This window comes from Lissotriton helveticus, chromosome 4_1, assembly GCF_964261635.1.
Source record: "Lissotriton helveticus chromosome 4_1, aLisHel1.1, whole genome shotgun sequence".
Classification (NCBI taxonomy): domain Eukaryota; kingdom Metazoa; phylum Chordata; class Amphibia; order Caudata; family Salamandridae; genus Lissotriton; species Lissotriton helveticus.
Window position 1 is genome coordinate 1953525266 of NC_136063.1, and position 22481 is coordinate 1953547746.

Here is a 22481-nt window from a genome sequence, read left to right on the forward strand (position 1 = left end):
TTGATACCACCCGTGATTGAGTGAGGGTCAGATACAATGGTGCAGGCTCGACCTGGTTTAAGGTTTACCTTGGGATTTAGTCTAACAAATGGAAGTAAAAAATGTTCAGCTGCACAAGACAGCAGGTTATAGCGGAGGAGGACATCACAAAGTCAGATAGCCTTAGGACACAGTCCCGGTGATGCAGTTGGGTTTTGGTGGGAAAGCCCCAAGTTTGAGAAATTTGAATTATGTGCCCTGTAAAGGTCCCTCACCAGCAGGATATTTTTTTAATGCCTTTGTCCTGTCAAGATTTCTATGTTCACACTTACTCACTTTTATGGACCTCCGAATCCTTCAGCAAGGCAAGGTTGCAGGCAGTAGCCAGAGAGGGCTCCACGAAGCCAGATATCTTCTCAGCGAGGTCATGTTGAATCAAATTTGCTGCTGCAGGGAAGCTCTGAAATGGACAGACCTGAAACTTTGGCCCATCTGCAATGCTCCCAGGATGGATTGACTTTGCAGGCTTGTTCTGTCCGTCAGAGGTCTTGAAGTTCAAACGTTTGTCCCTCTTTATAAAGGGTAGTAGCAGAAGTCCAGCTAGACACAGCCTAGAGTTCCAGGACCTCATACACTTCACTTAGGATTCAGGACTAGGAGGTCAGCCTTATGACCCTCGGAGTCCACTTGTTTCTCCTGGGTACTAGAGGGAGCAGGTCCAGTCCTTCAGGGCTCTTCTCAGGACTCTGATCTTCCTTAGGCCCAGCAGTGTTCTGAAAAGAGGTGACAGGGGATGCCACATTTATGCTTGGCTCTAGCCTATGGTGGGTGTGACTCCTGGCCCCTTCTTAATCAATGGGGTAAAAGTTTCCATGGATAACCCTACCCACTTCAGCAGTAGTTCATGTTTGCCCTCCTGGAAAGAATCCCACATTGCTCCGCTCTGCCTAAATCCATGATGGTGAAACGCTTCTTCCCTTTTTCAGACCCTATGTGGCCAGAGTAATGAGCACCCCTCCTCTGTGGTCACTCAAAACCAGTTCTGGAGGCAGCTCCCCTCAAACTGGATTTGGTGCTGCCTGACTGGGAAAACAAAAGAAAGACTTGTCTAGGTGTTACCTGACACTTATTTTTGAGAGGGAAGGCCTTTGTGAGGTAAATTAAGCTCCTGGGCATAGCCCAAAAGGCCATTCTACCAGAGTAAAAAAACATGTTCCCACACCCAGTCTTTTTTCTCTCCTCTGGAAGTTGTTTTCACACCTCATTCTGGGCATCAGCACTCAGCAGCTGAAGGTGGAGGCTAATGCAATTTAGTCTCCATAGGCTTTAGACCCAGAAAAAGTAACTTTCTAGTTTTCCCCTCCATTTATCAAAATATCCAACTTCACCTTTAAACTGGGCTTTTGACAACTATATCATCATCATATTTCTAGCTGATCCCTACCATGAGTTATCAGAATTAATATCTGATATTGTTTCTCAGTGTTTCTTTATGGGCCAGCCAGCCTTGCTAAAGTGAAAATAGTCTTTGGAGGCTAGTCACTGCGAGGACATGTTAATATTTAGTGTCTTCATGTCCTACTTTAAAATATCATGCACCAGGCCTAATGAGCTATAAGGTCTATTTAGTTGTGACATAAACATTGTAAAGGATCTGTCAAAAGGGTTTATTTTGACAGATCAAATTGCAGTTGCTACACTGCTACAATAATGTTAACATGGTGTCCTATACAAGGTGGTACAATAGATGCTGCAGTCCACTACTGGCATTTAACTTACAGGCCCTGGGTACACTTTGTACCATATACTAGGGATTTATAGATACAATGGATATGACAGTTAGAGTTATACCAATTTAACTATGGTAAGGCACTTTACTTCTGATTAGTAGAGGTAAACTGCACAGAGTTCTACAACCAGCAAAATACATAGTAAAACAGTCTGGGGGTACACCACACAACATATTGTTATTTTCTACACCACCTCACTGCCTAAGCTGTAAAATTGGCTATTTGACCATTTCACCACCCATACGTGCCATTTGTGTTCAGTGATCCACTGGGCACTGAAGACAAACAGATATATCCTACAGAGGAGGCCCGTGTAAGGGGTGAGAGGAATGCCCCGTTCCACGCGCGGAATTAGCAGAATCCTGGCAACACTGCGTTACTCTTTAATGCGGAGCTCAGTCCCAAATTATGCCAGTCGTTGTGTGGCAGATTTCTTCTTCCTCAAGAATCCAGAATATGCAATCTGGCGAGTGATATTTGGCATCCCCTAACGTGATTTTCTAATGCAGGCGTTTGCCAGCATTTCCAGTTAGAGGGCTGCTCCTTGAGTATATTTTCTACTCAAGAAGCAGCAAAATCAACTCAAATAGCTGCGTTCTCTTGCACAACACATGGTGCACTCTCTGCTGGTTTTCAGTGCTGCTTGAACTACCAGTGCTAAATTGCAGTGCGAACTGCATATTTTCCACGCGTTGATGGAGAATTCTGCAGAATATCGCAGAGGTTTTGTGTTACTCAGCGTAATTCTGCAGAGTGAACCTCTGCGAGTTCTGCCCACCCCTAGGCTGTGTGGTGTCTCCCATATAAAGAGTGTTCTGTACTGTGCATGTTGAGCACGTTGTGAATATCGCTGCTGAGATAAAGACAAAAATGAATTTCCCAAGTCTAACAACCAGAGACAATAAAGTGTCTTACCAGAAAATCTGTATTTTGGGATAAAACACTGGGTGAGCTACGAGCACAGCTTTGAGAAACCAATGCATATTCCTTGGGAGCAGCCAGGGTCCCTTGTCTCAGGCAAACCTACAATGGCCCTCTATGGGACACTTCCTTAACAACATCTGTAAGAGGCCAATCTGATATTAGGCGCTTTTCCATCCACCTTCACTGACACAACAGGTTGGAAATCGATGTTCTCACTAGTGAAGGCAGGGAAAGGGCGATATTTGCATACAGCATAACAGCATGCATTAATAAATGAATAATTGAATAGACTTGCAAAGCACAACAATAAACATAACACAGCATCTTGACACTAAATATATAATACTGAAAGAAGAAAAACGTTAAGACCCTTAGGAACTGCTTAAAAAATATCTTGATAAATGACTTTCTGAGTGATTAAAATGAAGGACAAGTTCAGATTACTCCTGACCACAGTATACTTTGTGCATAGGGTATAACATTTTGAAAGTCACTCTTTGCTTGACAGGAAGCCAGTGTAGTACTACGTGGGGGTCTGAGAAATGGTCATATTTATTTATTTGACAAGTGTAACAAACCACAAAAATTTGCAGTCTCTGGAGATGTCTCAACACGCCCCTGTACCGGAAATTCAACAGACTTAATCTCCTAATTTTCTAATAAATTATCTTGCAAGATGAGCCAACTTTTTAACACTTATATATAAAAGGAAGCACAGAAGGAACTTTTTTGGAAGCAGTTATTTCAATTATTCCCATACAAGATAAATGCCATTGATACTGTAAGAATTTAGGCTAATATCCTGGAATAAATAGTGATTGTAAGATTTATGCTAAAATATTGGCTGTAAGGCTAGGGAGTTAGAGTCTTTTAAACTATCTCTTATCCATCCTGATCAACTGATTCTATTAATGGGACATAGGTCCCAGACAATGCCAGAGGTTTCTTCAATATTATACTGAAAGAATATTCATTTAAACAACCCTTGGCTGTCATATCACTTATTTTATTTTAAGCGTTTTATAAAGCGCAAACCTTAGACCTGAAAATATCAGGTATCAGAGCGCTTTACATGAGCACCAGTTACATTACAGATGGACACATTCATTTTTGTAAGGCATACTTGATGCTGAAAAGGCATTTTACAGGAATAATTTGGTCTTTTTGATTTAAATACTCTTCTCGTTGTGATTCAAACCTTAGTTCATTAATTTGATAAGCACTCTTTAAACTAATCCGAAAGTTTGTCTTTTTACTAAAGGATCATTTTCTTCACATTTCAATTTACTGTGTAGAACAAGACAAGGTTGTCCACTTTCCCTTTTATTATTTCTCCTATGTCTTGAACCATTGCTGAATCGTGTTAGAAATAATTCTCAAATTAGAGGAAAGAATGTATCACTGACGAAAATATTAAGCTATAAGCCTATGCTGATGATATTTCACTGTATATGTTAGATACCAAATTCAGAGTATATCATTGTTTTCAGAAGTTACCCTTTATTCCAAGGTTTCTGGCTATATATTTAGGGGCTTATTTACAAGCCCCTTGCGCCACTTTTGCGTCACGTTTAACATGGTAAAAGTGCCTCAAAAGTGGCACTAGGGCCCTGTATATCAGCCCCTTAATGCTGGTAAAATGTCTTGTCTTTTAATAAACTGTTTACATTTTGAGTTTAGAGATAGTAACTTCCACTGCAGCCCAAAAAATACGTAATTTAGGTGATGGTTTGCTAACAATCTTCCCACTAGATTATTCTTGCTTCCGTCAAAGATAATGTCACTACAATAATGTATCTGTGATCACCTTCAGTTATGTCAAGATGGGAAAGGCTTGATTCACTTAAAATTATGCTTAATACTAATATGTTATATTTATTAGCAAAGTAATTGGCCAATATTCCACTATATGTTTTTAAAAGATTAGATTTTCTACTGTGAAAAATCTTACCGAATAAAACAACCTCCTATAATTGCATAGAGTATATTGAAATTACATTACCATCTTTTGCAAGGTAATCCTGCAGATTTTGCCTTCCGGTGCTGAAACTGTTTTTGTTAGTCATAGACCTCTGTGCACTTTACACCTGCTAACCAGTGGTAAAGTGCTTGTGCCTTCCTTTCTAAACATGGTTAAATTTGCATACACCTAATTGGTACACCTAATTTAGTAGTAAGTCCCTATTTTGTGGTGCTACCTGTACCCAGGGTGCGTAAATGAAAGGCTACAAGTGGGCTGCAGCACGCACTGTGCCACCAAAAGCAGTATCTCTGTAAAGCATGTCTCCCAGCCTGTCACTGAAGCCTGGCTGTGATTTCCTAAACTGTCATTTTGACCTGTCACGCCTATTAAATACTTTATTGTCTAATAAGTCATGGTGCATGGTATTAAAAGTAGAGCATGTAGAAATGTAACTTTTACACATCCTGGCACTGAAAACCTTCCAAATTCATTTTCACTTTGCCAAGGCTGCCACTCCCATAGGACAGCACTGGTTTTTATTATAAAAAACTAATTATAATACTTAATTTCAGTTTGGGAGCAGCTACATAAATGATTCAAGGACTAATTTTATCGGAAATTTAAAATCCAATTCAATGGTAAAGTCAGATTGTATATTAGTGTTAAGAAAAAGACACTTTTAGAAAGTTGTCTCCACTCTGCCTAAATCCAAAGGGACTTTCTGTCCGTAACCAAACTTCACCTGACTACTGAAGGCTCCTTCATGGTGAGATGTGTATTTCTCCAAGACAATTGTCAAAGGGCCATGGGTATGGGGAGGACTTTCCCTACTTGACAGGAAGGCCTGGGGGTCTGCCAGCTTCTTTCAGAGTTTCAAAGGATGCCACCTCTGTCAATAGCAGATGAAGCTTGCACCTAGGCCAGCCTCCCTTTTGTCTGTATAGTCAGGCTGGTTCCAAACCCAGTGGAAGGGGAGAGCTGTCCAGAATTGTACGTTTATGTATGTCAGAATGAGGGATTATGTGCATTCCAAGAAGGTACCATTTTTTTCCAAAAATAAAAATATCCTTTATGGAGCAAATTTAGAAATGTCTTTCTTATTCAGGCTGATAGGCTGGATTTCTTGCCCAGGTGAGAATAGATCAATGATATCACTTGCTGAATCGGGATTAAAATGTATCCAAAAATCACACGAGAAATGTGGCACCATCTGTTATGATGAAACTAAGGTAAACTCATACACCTGTTAAGGTTTCCAGCAGATGAGCTGTAGATCATAGAATGGTAAGGCATTCACCCTTACAGGAACATTTCAGTTGATCTGAAGTTGCTTTTTCATGGTTTGTGCATATTAAACATGTCTTCGGGTAGTACATGTTATTTAGTAGGTAATGGAATGTAGCGAGATATAGCACACCTACCTACATTCATTCCTTACTATATTATCACTGAAATCTTCATTTCACAATTGGACGTTTATTTTAAGTGCTATTATTTTGTTGAGAGAAGCACTAATATTTCAGTCAAAAATGAAGATACGCTGTGAGTAGAAAAATTCATATGTTCCTTAGCTACACTACTAATCTTCCCCTATATAAAACCTACAGAGAGTTACACTAATATTGTACACATCTCCTATGGTTTGGGGTTTTATGCATTTTCTTTGTAGCATGTTGGCTCTGTCTATGTGTTTACTCTTATTTTTTTGAGCAAATATGGAGAACATTCAACCTTTTTCCAAAATGTGCCAGACTTGGAGACTTACAGGTTTTCAAAGTAAGCAAAAGGAAGCAAGTGACATATCCTTGACATAAATATTTTCAGAAATGTTTTGGCTTCATTGGTAACAGAATGTAAGTTAATACAATTTTAATATTATGTGAATTGAATTGGTTTATAGCATTATATACTTACAGTTAATAACACATGTTCTCTACATCAAAACATTTCTAAACACTAACAGTTACCAACTTCAAAGTTCAAGCTACAAATATTGCCTAACACATACTAAAATCAGAGAATCCTCTGCACATTATTCATCAGCACTCTATTGGACTAAGCAAGCCTTAAAATGCAAAAGCTAGAAAATCCATTATTGATGGTACTGAGTTAAGGTAGCGCATAAATTCCATCACTAATAAAGAATAAATAAGTAAATAATTTGGCAAATCTTTTGGAGAAAAAAAATCCAAGGATACAGTGTAAATCTTGCCACTATGTAGACCCTTTTAATTGACTGGTGCAGAAAACATATGGTAAGTTCTTCTTGTAAGTGTGGCTACCACGAAACTTTAAGGTCAGAGCACACTGTTTAGATATGCTCTAAGGTCCCACTATCTAATTGACAGAAATTACAAGGTTCCTCTATACTGTTGTTAATTGTTTCCCTCAGCAGCCGATTGTACTTCATACATATGTTGGTATGGAGTCTGTGAATCAGAAAAAAGATTTTTTTGTAAATAGCAATATATACAATTCATTGAATAATGCAGCAATCTTGAGCTTCCTGAGCAAGGACAATTCTTCAGAAAAGTTATTTTCTTGAGCCCTCAACTGAAGTGTTACACTAAGGGCCTCATAATATTGCGATCCAAACTGCATCTACTACTGCGGTTCGACTGACGCATTACGATGCATGAGGTTGGAGGCAGCAGTCCGAGGGACCGACCAACACATCTGACGGGCTCATGGAGCCCATTAGTCAGAAAGGTCTCATAATCCCTTAAGGACGGCGTTTCTGCCATTGTTATTATGATGTCAGCTTCCGACAGACTTTCCATGTAGGCCTTTCGACATGGAAAAGGTGTCAGAAAGCAACTTTGGGTGCCCCCCTGAACATCCCTGCATTATGCGGCAGGCACTAGTAGGTGTCTGTCACACAGTGTAGGGTTGTTCACAAACTCCCCTTTTTCAATAGGAGCTTGTGCTGTGGGCAATTTCTGCCTACCGCACAAGCTCCCATTGAGAAATGGGAGTTTGCGAGTGCACCATGTGCGGTCGCATCTAAGTAATGTGGTCGGAACCGCCGACCTGAGGTCGGTCGGTTCTCAAACCGTAGCAGTGTTGGTCGCAGGCAACTCCAACCGACATCGTGATTAGGACCTTAGTTGTTCTTTAGCTATGGGGCATGTATTGCAGGGTTGAAGTAGTTTATATTGATTCAAACAAACAGTGAGCTTGCAGGTTTGTGTAGAGTTAGAGCAGTCAAATTCTTTCTAGATAATCATTGTAACAGATTAGCCTATTTAACACGTAATTGTTAAAAAAATATTACATTCTATGATATTGTGTTCTTTTGCAGAACAATAGACAAAGAGAAGCAGCAATATTTAGTTAATTACATGATATTTGTTTTAACAAATATAGGAACAGGTGAATTTAACCTTCCCACACACTGATGGTTGTGTTGAGCAATACCAGAACAACCCTGAGTTTAGGGTCATTTATAGAAAGTCGCTCGCCAAAACAGATGCCTATCGATTGCTATTCCCAAGCACTTCTACTATGGGACAACCTCTAAGGTTATTCAATTAACAAGCTAGGAGCAAGGGCTCCTGATAACCGTATCATGGTTTCATCAGAAAGAATCAAATAATATGAGAAGGCAAATAGAGAAGGTTTTCACCAACTTGAGGGCGACCGCATTTAGCAATAGCAAGATGTTTTACAAATAATGCCAATTATAGATTATATAAGCAAGGAGCTAAGATGCATGCATCCTTGACTTAACTGCTTGCTGTTATGATTTTTTTAAGTTAAGGCTTTGCATCCAACTGTACAAGGGCGACGTACAAATCGAACACAATAAAGGTGCAATGCTCATTTTAACTATTTTTCACCAGGAGGATACATTTATTTACCTGATTGGAAGCGCACTTTATTCGACAAAACAACAGTACATCTTCTAATGGGTTGACATAGTGGTGGAGGCATCAAATAAATTGCAGTAGCATTGTCGGTATTTCTTGCACCTCTCCAAAAGTCTTTTTGCAGGGAAGAAATGAGTGCCTTTGATTCAATCCATTCCTCCAAGTCGGACAAGATAGTATTTGCAAACAACTACTTTCTGCATCCGATCAATGATCAGTTTACAATCACTGGGTAAACAACATTCCCTCTTCTGTAAATTGGTGGCAGGATGAGACCTCCCTTAAGAAGTGCGTTTAGAGGTTTTCGCCTCTTAATTAAATCTAACAATGATTCAACTGACCAATCTTTGGTCCAGTCACTTCTTTTATTAGAAAGCCCTTGAGGTACACTGCACAGACAACGTACAGTGAGTGTATATATTCTTTCCATACTAACATGTTATGGCATTCTCAATGTGTCTTAGTGAGTTAGTAGGAAATCCACAGAGGACTGAAGAGCGGAATTCAAGGGAATCATTGTACTGCTCTACCTTCTGCATTGTAGCCCATAGACGGGCGGTGTGGTGATCTGGAGCAATTGTGACCTCAGAGTGACAGGTTTCCTAAAATGCCCAGCCTTAATCTCCTGGCCAGCTGATCAACAAATGAGTATGTAATGGTAAGTAAAGTTGCAAGTCCTTTCTTTCCTTTCTTTTTTTCTTTTTTATTGTGAGCAGAATTCAAACTTACAATGAGCAACTTTACAATACAAGCAGTTATTATTACTTCAAACAATTAAAATTCAATTTAACGTCTTAACTTCTAACTGGAATCACTTTCTCTCCCTCTTCATCACATACAGATATGAATCATGCACCTATCAAAAAAGTGCAATGTGCGAATAATGAATAATAAAATGCTGTGCAAAACCATTTACCATAATCAAGTTGTTATATTCAGGGTTTCTAGAGGGTGGGTGGAACTAGTCCCTCATCCATCCTACATACATAGAATAAAGTGTAGTGCATAGCAGCTTTTACATAATAAAACATAATTGATCCACTAATAAAGGTTACTCATCCAACTTCAATCTAAAATACAGAGCGTTTTACTTTCGATCTTCTCCATAAATTTCCAAACTGCCAAGAATTTCCTAATAGCCCCAACCCTTTTTGCATATGCTTCCTCGAAAGTTTTAGTATGTTGCATTTTTCTATACCAATCATGGTAGGTTGGAATATTCGCTGTCCTCCGGTTCTGAAGAATCAAGTAAAGAACTACCAAAGCGGAGATCGCTATAAATGCTTTCTCTCCTTTGGCGATTAGAGTATTCAAACTTTGCCTTTTAAACCCAAACAATGGAATCTCGGGCTCTGGTTTTAATTTTCTCTGAAAACCTTCATTTTAAAAGCTGAAGACATGAAAAAAAAATGTATCCAGCCCCCCTGCCCCATTTGTTGGCAGCGAAAGCACTTGTCCTCTACCTCTGGATACATCTTATGTAAGGCCCTTGGTGTATAATAAGACATCCAACGGGATAAAAATGCCATTCTTTTAAAATTAGCAGCTCTTAATGTTTTATTACTGTGCAGCGAAATCTCCTTTCCCTTTGATCTCGTAATAATCTATACCAATTTCCAACATGATTATTTTGGCTCTATAAAGGGCTGGTAATAGGGAGGCTGAGGCTATAATCAAAGGAAAGCAACATTTCTTTGCAAATTGAGTAATCTGAAGAAAGCAAAAAAAGTATGAATTGCAGCTTTTTAATTTTTTTTTATTAAACTATCTAGCAATGACCACCAAGATTAGAAACCTATGAGATAGATGGGTTCTTCTTCCACTCACAATAATCGGCAGGGTAGCTCTTATCAAAATGTCCATCCTACCATTACTAATATTTCTATTTTCGAATGTTCCTATGAAAATTATTATCTCATATTTTAAACAGTTGGAAGTTATGAGTCGACATTTGGAAGAAAAAAGCATCACGAGTGAGACTTCCAGTGCTTCAACTTGATATCAGACAAGGGGGATTGGCACTTACAGAGATACGAACTTACAATGAAGCAGCTTTTGTGGATTTAATGACTTGAATGTTAGAGTGTAAGGAATCGTTGGATCACTTTTTTATGGATAAGATGGTGCAGGAGGCAGAATCACAGACTCCAGTTTTTATTAAAACGGCCAAACTTCCGAAAAAGACTCGTTATAAGACACTACAGAGGTTTGGGGAAAGAATACCTTTATTTTATCATATGAAGGTGAATACGGGGGGTATGAGTTTTTCAAACTCACAGACTGTAAAATATTGGGCTGAATGTCAGAAATAATCAGATAAGATTTTGGGAAAGTAAAGGCTTTAAGGAATTAGGCCATTTTGTGGTTGGGGGGAGATGTATAAAATGGGAGGAGATTCAGGCTAAAAGTGGAAGTCCTTTCTTTCTCTTGCAACCTTTATTACCCCATCCACACTAGCCACAGGTAGTCTATGCTCGATGTGAATCGATTAGTTTAGGCAGTGACACTAAAGCAGACTCAGATGTGTTTTGCTACTAATCAAAATACTTTGGGGCAAATTTACAAGCCGCTTGCGCCACTTTTGCGCCACTTTTCCCATGTTAAAAGTGATGCAAAATTGGCGCAAGGGACTTGTAAATCTGCCCCTTTGTTGTTCCCTCAAAGGTGTGTTATTTACAGAATCTCAACAGCCCAATGTCAACATTAATCTCAAAACAGGATATCACTTGGAGGGATGTTTGTATTAACCACGAGGTATAAATCTTTTTAATTCACTGGTCATATTTCAGCTATTGCATCTGATGATCTACTATGGCCTAGCTGCTCACCGAGTATACAAAATAATGGAAAGTAACTACTTAAATAACAGTCAAGTATTATAAAATAAGATGAATAGAAGGACCGGTCATTAGAATATATAAGCCAGCCACGATCGGCAGTAGGAGTTTCTGCAGGTCGGTGACGTGGGGAGGGGGAGGGGCAGGGTGAGGGGTAGTAATGTATGGATTATGGAGTTTAACAGGTAAGTAAACATATAAATAAATAAAAAACGAATTTTGTTGCGCGCACTGCATGGCATTTGGTGCCGACCGCGGCTGATATAAGCGAGTACATTGTTTGTCCCATCATGCAATATGAGTTATTCTTACAGGGCTATACTTGCCCAAATATTAATTTAATTATCTAAATGGCGTTGTAAACAATCTTTTTTTCGTTTACTTACACAAGCCAATAATGGTGTGATAGGTATATTAATCCCCAAGATGCTGTAACAAATGTCCCTAAAGGAGCCTTCTTCTGCCTTATAAATGAACTACAGTTTAAATCTCCCGTAATAGATATAGGCAGCCTAAGGTGTTGTTCTGCGAGTGTAGAAATAATTAATCATAATCTTCTGCACTAAATCTACCTCGTTTTCCTGCAGCTGAATATTGCACGGAATTAAGTCAAAATCCTGGCCCAGGGTCTTCCGTTAAGTGGATTGCTGATAAATTTGTTGTGAGGCTGCTAATGAAAATTAACGGGATAAGTCATCAACATCAGCGTGGACAAACTGCCAATTATTCTGCCTGCCTCTTCGTTCAAACATAGCAAACCCATTTAAGAACTATTTCAGTTTCTCCGGAAGTAGAAAGTAGAACCTCAGGTTCTCAATCAACCCATTTATGTTGAGTGTGGCGATTACCAGAAGACCTTGAGACAATAAACCTGTATTAATACTATCTTTGATTGTGCCAATAATTAAGAACAAGCAAATAGCAAAGGCTTCATGATATTAGTATAGCTGAAATTCGTATCTAAGCAGTGATTCATAACTAACTTTCATTTGAAAAACGTCAGAACAAATTAAATTTAGAAACGTTCCCTGTATCTATTCCATTTATGGAGAAATCGTGGTTTACATCTTGTTATAGGTTAAGTGTTGGAATATATAAATTTGTGCAATGTGCCATAGAAAACAAGTTGTATTCCCCTCCCTTAGATTTCTAGCTCACATACAAACGTGCAAATGAGCAACACCCGAAGAACAAGAGTTCTTTACTATCTCCTAAAACGTCAGAAAGTGGTCTAGAGCAAGACACTAGGGGGCAGATTTACAACTTATGGCGCATCTCTGCAAATCAGCAGGGATGCGCCAGAACAGATGCGTCACGCAATCCCCCCCTTGCGCCACCAGGGATGCGTCGCATTTACAATGCAGCGCACCATGGTGCATGGAGGGGCAGATGCGTGAGGGGTGGCGCATTGCTGGATTCGTGTTGCAAGCGTGACGCAACTCCTGCAATGCACAGGGGCCGCCCATATTCAACATGGTGTGTCACTCCTTATACCTGCTTCAAGCAGGCGTAAGGATTTGACGCAGCAGCGTCGTAAAACTGACTCAGTGAAATCTTGTAGATTTCACTGCATCAGTTTTACGGGGCTTTCCTGCGAGGGAACGCCCACCCTGCAACAGAACGCCCACATGAAACCTGACGCAGGTTTCATGTGGCGCAGTGCTTTACAACGTGACGCGTTTGCCTAGATGCGTCACGTTGTAAAAACATCGCAATGTGGTGCATGGTTTATGCCGCCGCTGCGTCACAAAAGTGACACAACGGCTGCGTAAAAGTGTTGCAATGGGCTTGTAAATCTGCCCCTAGGTCCTAAACCTGGACCTTTGACAGTGAAAAAGCAAACCTGTACTTCTGGGCATATCTGTGAAGAGAATGCATTTTCTGGTCAGCAGAGAACGGGTTCTGGTATGTGGAGTCAATAGGTGTAGTCAGACAAGAACCAGAAACACAAAGGGAATTTTGAAACTTACATTTGTGATTTCACTATAAACATGCACAGCTATCGTTCTCACAAAAAAAATGCTATCATTAAAATGGATCATTCTCACTACATTTATGATGCAATGTACCTCGATTTCTCCAATGTAGTGAAAAGAAAATTGAAAGTACACACAAGATTTAATAATAAAAAAACAAGTATGGGGCTCATATCTAAATAGTCTTCCTACAAATCAGACCGACAAAAACCGAGGCATACGTCCAGTGGTAAAGTTATATACAATAAAAGGCAATGCTGATTTGTTAAATTGATGATGCAACGTTTCCTAATCCAGGTGTTAAACACCACTCCAGGATTCAATATGTCAAGAATGTTGTTTGCATTCGAACATTCAATTTACAATTCAGCAATCAATTGAGCCACACAATGATGCAAAAAAAGAAATGTTATGCAACTGAATACCAAATAGCAATACCTTTTTAATTAGAAACAATGAGCAACATTCTGTGCCGCTTTCAAGTCAAGAGAGCTACACTACCAGTATTTATGTGTAGGATTCAGAAGGTCACCCTCAAGCACTGTCTTGTGCAAGCATAACAATAAATGTGCTTTTGTACAGATAGGAAAGAGCATCCATTTGCTCCAGAAGTGAATATATGGAATATGAATAAATTACTTTCTTGAACATGTTATACAAAACTTTGCTAACATTTAGAAAAGATATATATGAATCATAGAAAAAGAAATGTTTCTGTACACATTATTCCATTTCTGAGTCTAAAATAAAGAAATACATGACAATAGGCATGTTAAACTAACCACAAGCAACTTATCGAACAGTACAGCATTAGCAGATTTACATATTCCTGAATATTAATAATAAAGTCTAATACTTACGGGTTGGCATGTTTCCTTTTTGCCAAGGAATTATTCCCTTCGCCTTCAGCTTCATAATTTCTGAGGATCCGGCTTTGAAATTTAACATAACTGATCCTCAGTGTTTGGTACCCTGCAGTCGACTGTGGGACACACTGAGACGTGGTGGCATCCGATGCGAATATAAATGGACTGTGCCATGGAAGGTTAAGATTTGACACAAAGCAGATGCATTGTTTCATTTCAGACAGGGAGTACTTTGGAGACGTTGCTGACAGCATCACCGGCTGCACTAGTAAGGCAGGCTAAAAACAGCAACTTGATTAGGAGACACACTAAGCAAGCAGCCGAATATGGAATACGAATCTACACAATCATCTAGCTTACTTAGATTGGGCTGACGCTTTGATGTCACCTCCACAAAAGTTTTCTTAAAGCAGAATGAAAGTTCTCAGTCTGAATGTAAACCACTGAATCTTATTTTCATTGTAATTTTCAGAAAACCTAACAGGCCGTGTAGGTCGTACTGGAAGTGGATCCAACGCTTTTTTAGCTTTTGTTGCAAGTCAGTTGCATAATTCGATACTGATTTTCCGTGCAAAGTTTTAACCTTTACCTCCAAAATAATGCAATAGGTTTGCCAACTGATCAATTCATTTTCCGTTTGCATTTCATTCTTTTCAAGTCATCGTCTGCCTCTGACAAAAGCGGTTGGTGCTCCTGTTGTACACTGCATCAGAAGCTCCTATTGTAATCCTAACACAGATGGCTTAATAATTTAAGAGTCTGTTTAATTTGCTTTTTACAGTGAACACAGGTCTTGATATTGTGCATGATCTGACACAAATACACAACAACACAGCTCACACAGCATACAGGAACTCCTCAGATTTTTAGGTCTATCTTAGACTAAAACCTGCCAAGTTCTGCACTTGCCACCCAGACAAGAGAGGTCAGGAGAATTTCAACTACAGAGCGGGTACAGTTCTTTAACATCCATGCCAAGAAGCAGATGATCATCTCTTGCCCATGGTATGCTATACAGAAATTAGCAGGTACCATGTATAGGACAGGATGGGGGGAGCTTAAATGGAAGAGAAGCAAATCTAGGCACATGAAGGTACAGTGCCAACAAGGCAGAACTACCACTTGGTTTGCCTGCACTTAAAGTTTGGCCTTCGGTGGCCCTCCTCCAAACTATGGTTGGAGTAGTGAGAGAACCTTACTGAGCTATGGCAACATGTATTCTTTCTCTCTGTTGGCTAGGCACTAAACAGTAGCAGGGTCAGTAGAGATCATCATTCAAAAGTGCTCTTGTGCAACTTTTTCATTTTGTTTCTCGGAGCTCATGCCCCTCTTTTGGGATGCTCAGGTTGCAGCAAGAACTTGGGCTGAAAGTTACCCCGTGCTCATGTGACTTAGTCCATGTGGGCGGAGTTTAAAGAGAATATTGCATACAAATATTGAATAAAGAATATCGAGGACAAAAATATAATGAAGGTAAGTTTTTCCAGGCAAGCAAAGTTTTACTAAACTTGACTCCACATATATGTACCTTCATGATATATATGTATTAAAGGTATGCAGATGTGGAGTTAAGAATAGTAAATCTATACTTATCTCATGGCACTTGCCTTCTCGATATTTTGGTCATCAATATTTTTGACAAGATATTCTGTCCACTTGATATTTGTTTGATTGATATTCTGTAAGACAACCCCTGTTTGTGGTGCTTGCTGTGCACTCTGCTGCCTGCTTTCCTGGACATGGACACGTGGAGTGGGAGAGGAATACCACAATGATTCTGTAACTTAGAACCTCCCCAGGAGCTTCATGAAATGGAGTGTGCGCACTCTACAGTATCCAGGGGCACGGGTCTTCCCCTAAGGCATATGGTGGATGGAGGGAGACGATTGCTAGGTGCTTGGGATGGCTACTTCAACCCTGGGGCAATGACCCTTTCCAGGGGTATGAATCATGAGGGTAAGGAGAGTGCCACACCCCCTCCACGCAGCAGATCAGGTCCTCCCAGGAGAGACTGGCCCTAATTCATGGGATGATTAAGGAACCATAGATGTGGTTATGTTTTGTGAGCATGGTAGCATGGTGGGGTCCAAAGGGCAACTTTCCCCACTAGAGTGTGATTCCGCTAGCCTAGTTTGGCAATTTTGCACTTGGTTTTCTGGCACACTTCAGCCACCAGAAGTGTTGATTTTAGGACTACCACAGTACTTTCCACATAAGTCAGAGGTACATTGGAGGGATCGGTTCCTTTCCCTAACTTGAATTTATGGTCTGATAACTTAGTTTAAGAACTGGGCAAAATCTATTTTCTGACCTGAAGCATCAGGATAGTTGGGCTTTCTTTGATCAAAACAGTTCAAATCATTCACAGTAAAATAGGTTTCTGCTAAACCTGTCTTTATCATAACAAATCATTTAATCAGCACCGACTTCTATATTATTTTGCCCAACCGCAGCATACACTCACAGCTGCACCATCGAACAAATTTGAACAACAGTAGTAATTTTCAATCTTTCATCTTGGTCTCCTTTACTTCTTTGAGCCAGGGGTTTCATATAGTTGGGACAAAGCTCCAATCACTTTAGGACCTGGGATATAACCACCTCAGGCCAGCTGCTAGATGGTTCAATGACTATGTGTGAAAAAGTAGAAACTTCCAGTCCCTTATAAAGAGATGTACTTGATGCAAGCACCGGAGAATGGATGGCTTCCCAATAGAATATTATAACACATTCTCCTCACTACTGGTGACCCGTCTAGAAGAAATGCGTGAAGAGGTACTAGAGAAAGGCGAACTCCCGGGATCACTCAGGGAGTCCATCCTGGTGTCATTCCCTAAACTGAACTGCGACCCAAAACTCCTGACCTCCTATAGGCCCATAACATTACTGACAGCGGATTGTAAAATCCTGGGGAAGATACTAGCAGATCGATATGCACAAATCCTTCCGGCATTGATTCACCCGGATAAATGCAGGTTTGTCCGAGGTAGAAACACATCACAAAATATACATAGGCTATTCCACATCCTTAATAGAGCTAGCACCACTTCTCCCAGAGCCGCCTGCCCGGTCCTACACCTGGAGAAGGTCTGCGATACCCTCACAGGCCATATCTCTTTGCAGTTCTCCATCAGGAGGGATTAGGCCCCACCCTACTAGTGTACACACAACCATTTTACATAAAACTGACACTTCAAGAGTGCGTATGGGACGATACGTGTCGGCTCCATTCCAGGTGGAAAGGGGCCTGAGACAGGCATGTCCCCGCTCCCCCCAACTTTTTGCCCTGGCAGTTGAACCACTGGCAATCCACTTACACCAGGAGGGAGAATATTGGGGCATCCCTATAGCAGGAACCACCCAGAGCGTATCAATATATGCGGATGACCTACTATTGTATTTTCAGACGGCACTTGCAGAATTCGCAGAGGCATCAGGGCTTAGAGTAAACTGGGAAAAATCCACGATTTACCCACTAAGCCCAGGTTTCACCCCCCAGAACATTAATATGGGAGGTCAGGACATCGCCTGGAGTGAGAATGCCCCCGATATTTAGGAGTACGGTTATACCACACCCCCCACCGACTTATTCAAGGGAAACCATTGTAAGGCATTGTCAGGAATAAGGGCAGCAGTTTGCTTTTGGAAGACCCTTCCCCTGGCTCCAATAGGATGACTGGCCTTGGTCAAAATAATGATAGTACCCAGATTACGATACCACTTCACTAACCTACCGGTCATTCCCCAACCTCTTTTTCCATGAATTAGACTCACTGCTCAGTTCGCTTGTTTGGGGCTCAGGCCGACATAGGGTCGTGTTGACCAAAATACAATTACCGACCGCAGAGGATTGGGGTCCCCATCCTTCGAGGCATATTTCCTAGCTGCACAACTTCAGTGGCTCCCTCACTGGACAGCTGAGCGTAATCTAGGAGAAATCATTACCGAGATAGGACCTATACCACTGCCGGCGATTCGCTGACTACTCCTATCTGGCACCAGACCTATATGGACTTACCTATTAAAATTGTCAATAGCTTGCACGTGTATGCAGATGATACACCCAATGTCCCCAGGAAGGCCTCTCTACTCCCTACTGTTACCTCTGATTGGACTGCCCAGAAACAAGAGATATTACTCAGCCCGTATGTTGCTGCTATTGGCAGACCACTCACTACTCGAGGTGGAATCCCTATTTGAGGACGGACAGTTACGCCCGTTTAAACAATAAATGGAGGAATGCGGCCCCCCAGGACAACTCCTGCTCCAGAGGCAAATCATTGCCAGTTGCTGCCCACACTGGGACCTAACGAAGGGAAACCCGCGACACACCTGGTAATACACACTATGCTCCACATGGGTGCTGGCCGGCTTTACAAAGCCATACGAGAACTTACAGTCAAACCATTAGTCTTACTAAGACAGACGTGGGAGGAGGAACTAGGACAACAAAGAATGGGAACATGCAATAGAGTACCCCAAGAAAGTATCCCAAAATGCTGGCCGTAAAAATATACAATTCTACATCCAACATTGGGCATATTTAAAATCGGCACGTCTCCAACGATATTACGCTGGTAAGCAGTTCCTATGTCCCCGATGTCAGGCCTCCGACACGGCTTTCCAACATATGTTCTGGAGCTGTCCCACACTGCAACCCTACCGGAGCTCCATGCACAAGACATTACAGGAAGTCATGGGCCTACACAACCTTAACACATGGGAAGCTAGCGCGCTGGGAGTGTTTCATCACGGTTTGAGTCACTGGCAATGTTTCTAGCCAAGACAGGAATAGCCATGCCCTGGCGAGCCCCGGTGGGGCCCCCTTTGGAGGCATGGGTGGGTGCAGTAAATAAGTGGGGAATAGCAGAAGAGGAAGCAATTAGCAATGAAGAAGTGAGGGGGATACGTAAGTGCCAAATATCCATGGAATGGGCCCAACTCCTACACCAATTTAAACAACAGACAGTACAGCGAATCGCCCATTGCACCCGGACCCCAACGGCTGAAGCAGCCAGGAACTCACCCGCAGGATCACTCCTAAGGCCCAACCCAGTTACACATCCGCAGCACCCCATAACAACTCATACAAATATCGAGAGTCTGGATAGGCCCACGGAAACTTTTGCATCCTCCCACATACTTAAACACACAACACTGACGGCATAACGACCTGCAGGTAAAATGCTCCACAACCCCAACCCAAACACCCCCATATAACCCTAGCTATACCTAAAGTTATCAGTTAAGAAACCACACCGGTAGTTACCATCCCGGAAATTCCAGGAAGGATGCACATCTCAAAAATGCAAATAGGGCATACAATAAAGCAATCAGATGCACATGCAAGTTATATACCACATACGGCACATAATGCCTCATCAACACCATCGAAAAGATAAACAGTTTGAGAAAGAATGTAGAGAATGCATGAGGCAAATGTAATGCAAGTATGTGATTGTAAGATGTATATAAAGATACAAAATACCAATAAAAAGCATTTAATAAAAAAATTATAATAACGAGTGCATTCACTGTAAGATTAGAGAATGTACTTGCATTGCATGTTTTACCATAACTGATTGAGATATTATTTGAAGTCTGGATGAAATAATTAGTTCTTACTTAGTAGCAAATGTACCTAATATATAGATGAAATTCAACTTTCATAATGTCTGCTTTAATACCTCGAATGCCATTTATGGATTAGCAAAGTAAATAGAAACTATTCTCATATGTGTAGAATGTGGTTTCACTTAAAACGATAAAAAGTTTATATATTGTGTTAATTATTATTTCATATATTTAATACAATGTAGTGCCTAATCATACTTACACATTATTATTTTAAAGATTTACTAAATGTTAAATGTAACGTGAGCCTAATGTACTAGAAACCTATATTCATTTGTGTTTAAATATACACCCACATATTAAATGTCTACCATTGAGCTAATGCTTTAAGTTGTCTTCAGTAGGCCTGTATTTCACCATGCTGCATAAATACTGTGTTCCATGTTCTGCTAATGTGACATTTATTGCGGTTATCCACATGCATTGTTAGTTTGAGAATAAATACATTACTGTACTAATGATAGAGAAGGGAGCATGAGAAGAAGACCTTGATAAAAAAAACATGGGGAACCAGAGCATCAACTGGAAGGCCTTTTCAGTAATGTTGTGATCTACCTATGCGTGAGAAGGAGATGTCGTTCACATGTTCAGTGTGGGATATTTGGAAAACGTTGCAGTCTGCAACATGAGAAACGGATGAGAACAATAAAACCACTGCTGTGCCCGCACACCACCAAGAGTCACTGCTACCCGCCTGCCAGAATACAAGTAATTTTGTGGTCTAGTGGGCATGTGGCTTGGCGGTCATGCAGTGCTGTTTAAAGGGTCATTGTGAGCCTTAAACTGCACCACCTCGGACTGCTAGTGCATGTTACTGCACAGGAAGGAATGCACCATGTTGTGCAAAGGTACAGGGGGACACAACATGTGCCCCCTTGCATGCACCCCTGTACACATGGGCATGGCCCCCCTCTCTTTCCTCACAGCCAGCAGATACATAGAGGAAGAACTTCCATTATACCGTTGGCGGTGAGGAAAGTCGTAATATGCTTGGTCGTGATTCCCTGGGGGTTGCAGAGGTGCAATGGCAGTCCAACCGCCAAATTCCTAATCGGACCACCAGTGGGGCAGTGGCTGGACTGCCACCACCATGCCCTCGTTAGTCTGGTGGTCCTCGGATTGCCAGATTTGGAATCAGGTCCTTAGTGTTCACACCGTTGCTTTAATATTCCTTGCAGATTTTCCTTTCACTCTTGATAATTGCCCTTTAGACTTCTTTCAGATGCTCTCCTGATTCCTTCAGGTACCCTTACTGCACATTCCTTTAGACTCTGAGAGGTTATGACCTCCATGCTTATTTTGATTCTTTTCTAAGTGGGGCTTAGGCTAACACTTACTCTCTGACCCGTAGAAGACTCTTGACCAAGCTTCTGAAATTCTGACAATTTCCCTACTGATATTTACTTGGCCTGGTTCTAATTTCTTTTATGGAACTTCCTGATTTTGAGACTCTTTAGATTTTTAGAACAATCCCTTTATCTGCAACTCTACCATAGGTGATATAAATTCACCCATGAATAGACAACAAAACGGGCAACATTTTCTGAGCACCAAATATTGCTTTTGATTTTTTGTATTGCTGTGACTGAATTACTTGTTTGCCTTATATTGGTCTGCCTTAATTTATTCCACAAGCTGAAGACTGCCTGTGGCTATTGTGTACTTCTATAGCGTGAATTGAAGAGTTGTGTATCAAAACTTGATTGTGAACTTACAATGAACCTTCTTATCCCGTAGCTACTGATTCCTGGTCCTCATTGTGTAGCCAAATGGCTTGTACAGTTACATGAATTTGATTGATTGATTTCAATGTTAACTCACATCATCTCTCAGTCAGACACAAATGTTCAGTCAGAGAACTAATGGTAAGCAAGTGGGCCCAGAAAATGCTGGATCATACTCATGGACTGTGCTGTTTTGTGAGTGGGTGATGGTTCTGAATAGCCCCTGCTCTAAAACCATGGGGCATATTTACAATAAAGTGGCAAAGTGTGTCGTTAAGCCAAGAAGGCTAACAACACAATTCGTCACTTTAGAAACGCAGGGCTGCACCATATTTACTAGTATATGGTTCCGCCCTGCCTTTCCCCCTTTGCTGGCACTAACTTTAGCTGCCTAGCGCCAATGCAGATACCCTTGCACCATAGTGCAAGGCTATCTGTGTTGAGTGTAAGATTGGTTATGTGAAGGAAGGTCGCCCTTCCTGCACATAAACAATCTTGGAATGCCCTTTTGTAACTTCTAAGTGTGCTGCTTAATGTAGCACACATAGAAGTTGCAAAACTGCATTTTTTTTTAAATGATTGTTTATGCGCATGAAGGTCCCCCTTCAGGCAGATAAACAATCATAGGCATTTTGCTGTGTCTGTGTGTGCTGTACAAAGCAGAACACATGGAAACAGCAAAAGCAAGGAGAAATAAAGCATTTCACCTCGGTTTTCCCTAGTCTTAATGTTGGCTCTGCCTCTTATTTATGCTGCCCTTGTAAATAGGGGGCAGCGTCAAAATCAATGGGTGGTGGAGTGGAACGCCCACTGCAACGCCCACTGCCCACCACTTTCACGCTAACCATAGCATGAAAGGGGGCCTTATTTACAAGGCAGCGTTAAGCCAATTCAAGTGGCTTAACGCTGCCTTGTAAAC

The 22481-nt window shown here is 41.0% G+C and overlaps 1 protein-coding gene across 5 annotated transcripts in view; it reads right to left on the reverse strand.

Annotated features, from left to right (window-relative positions):
- FGF13 (fibroblast growth factor 13) overlaps positions 1-22481 on the reverse strand; it is a 1132668-nt gene that overhangs the window by 514091 nt on the left and 596096 nt on the right. The window contains exon 1 of one of the 5 annotated variants that reach the window (XM_078688625.1): positions 14199-14353. The exons of the other annotated variants lie outside the window; for them this stretch is intronic. Within the exon in view, the coding sequence (XP_078544751.1) occupies positions 14199-14286 (88 nt within the window). The 5' untranslated portion in view covers positions 14287-14353. Of the gene's footprint in view, positions 1-14198; positions 14354-22481 lie in introns of those variants that run through there. 5 annotated transcript variants of the gene reach the window in all.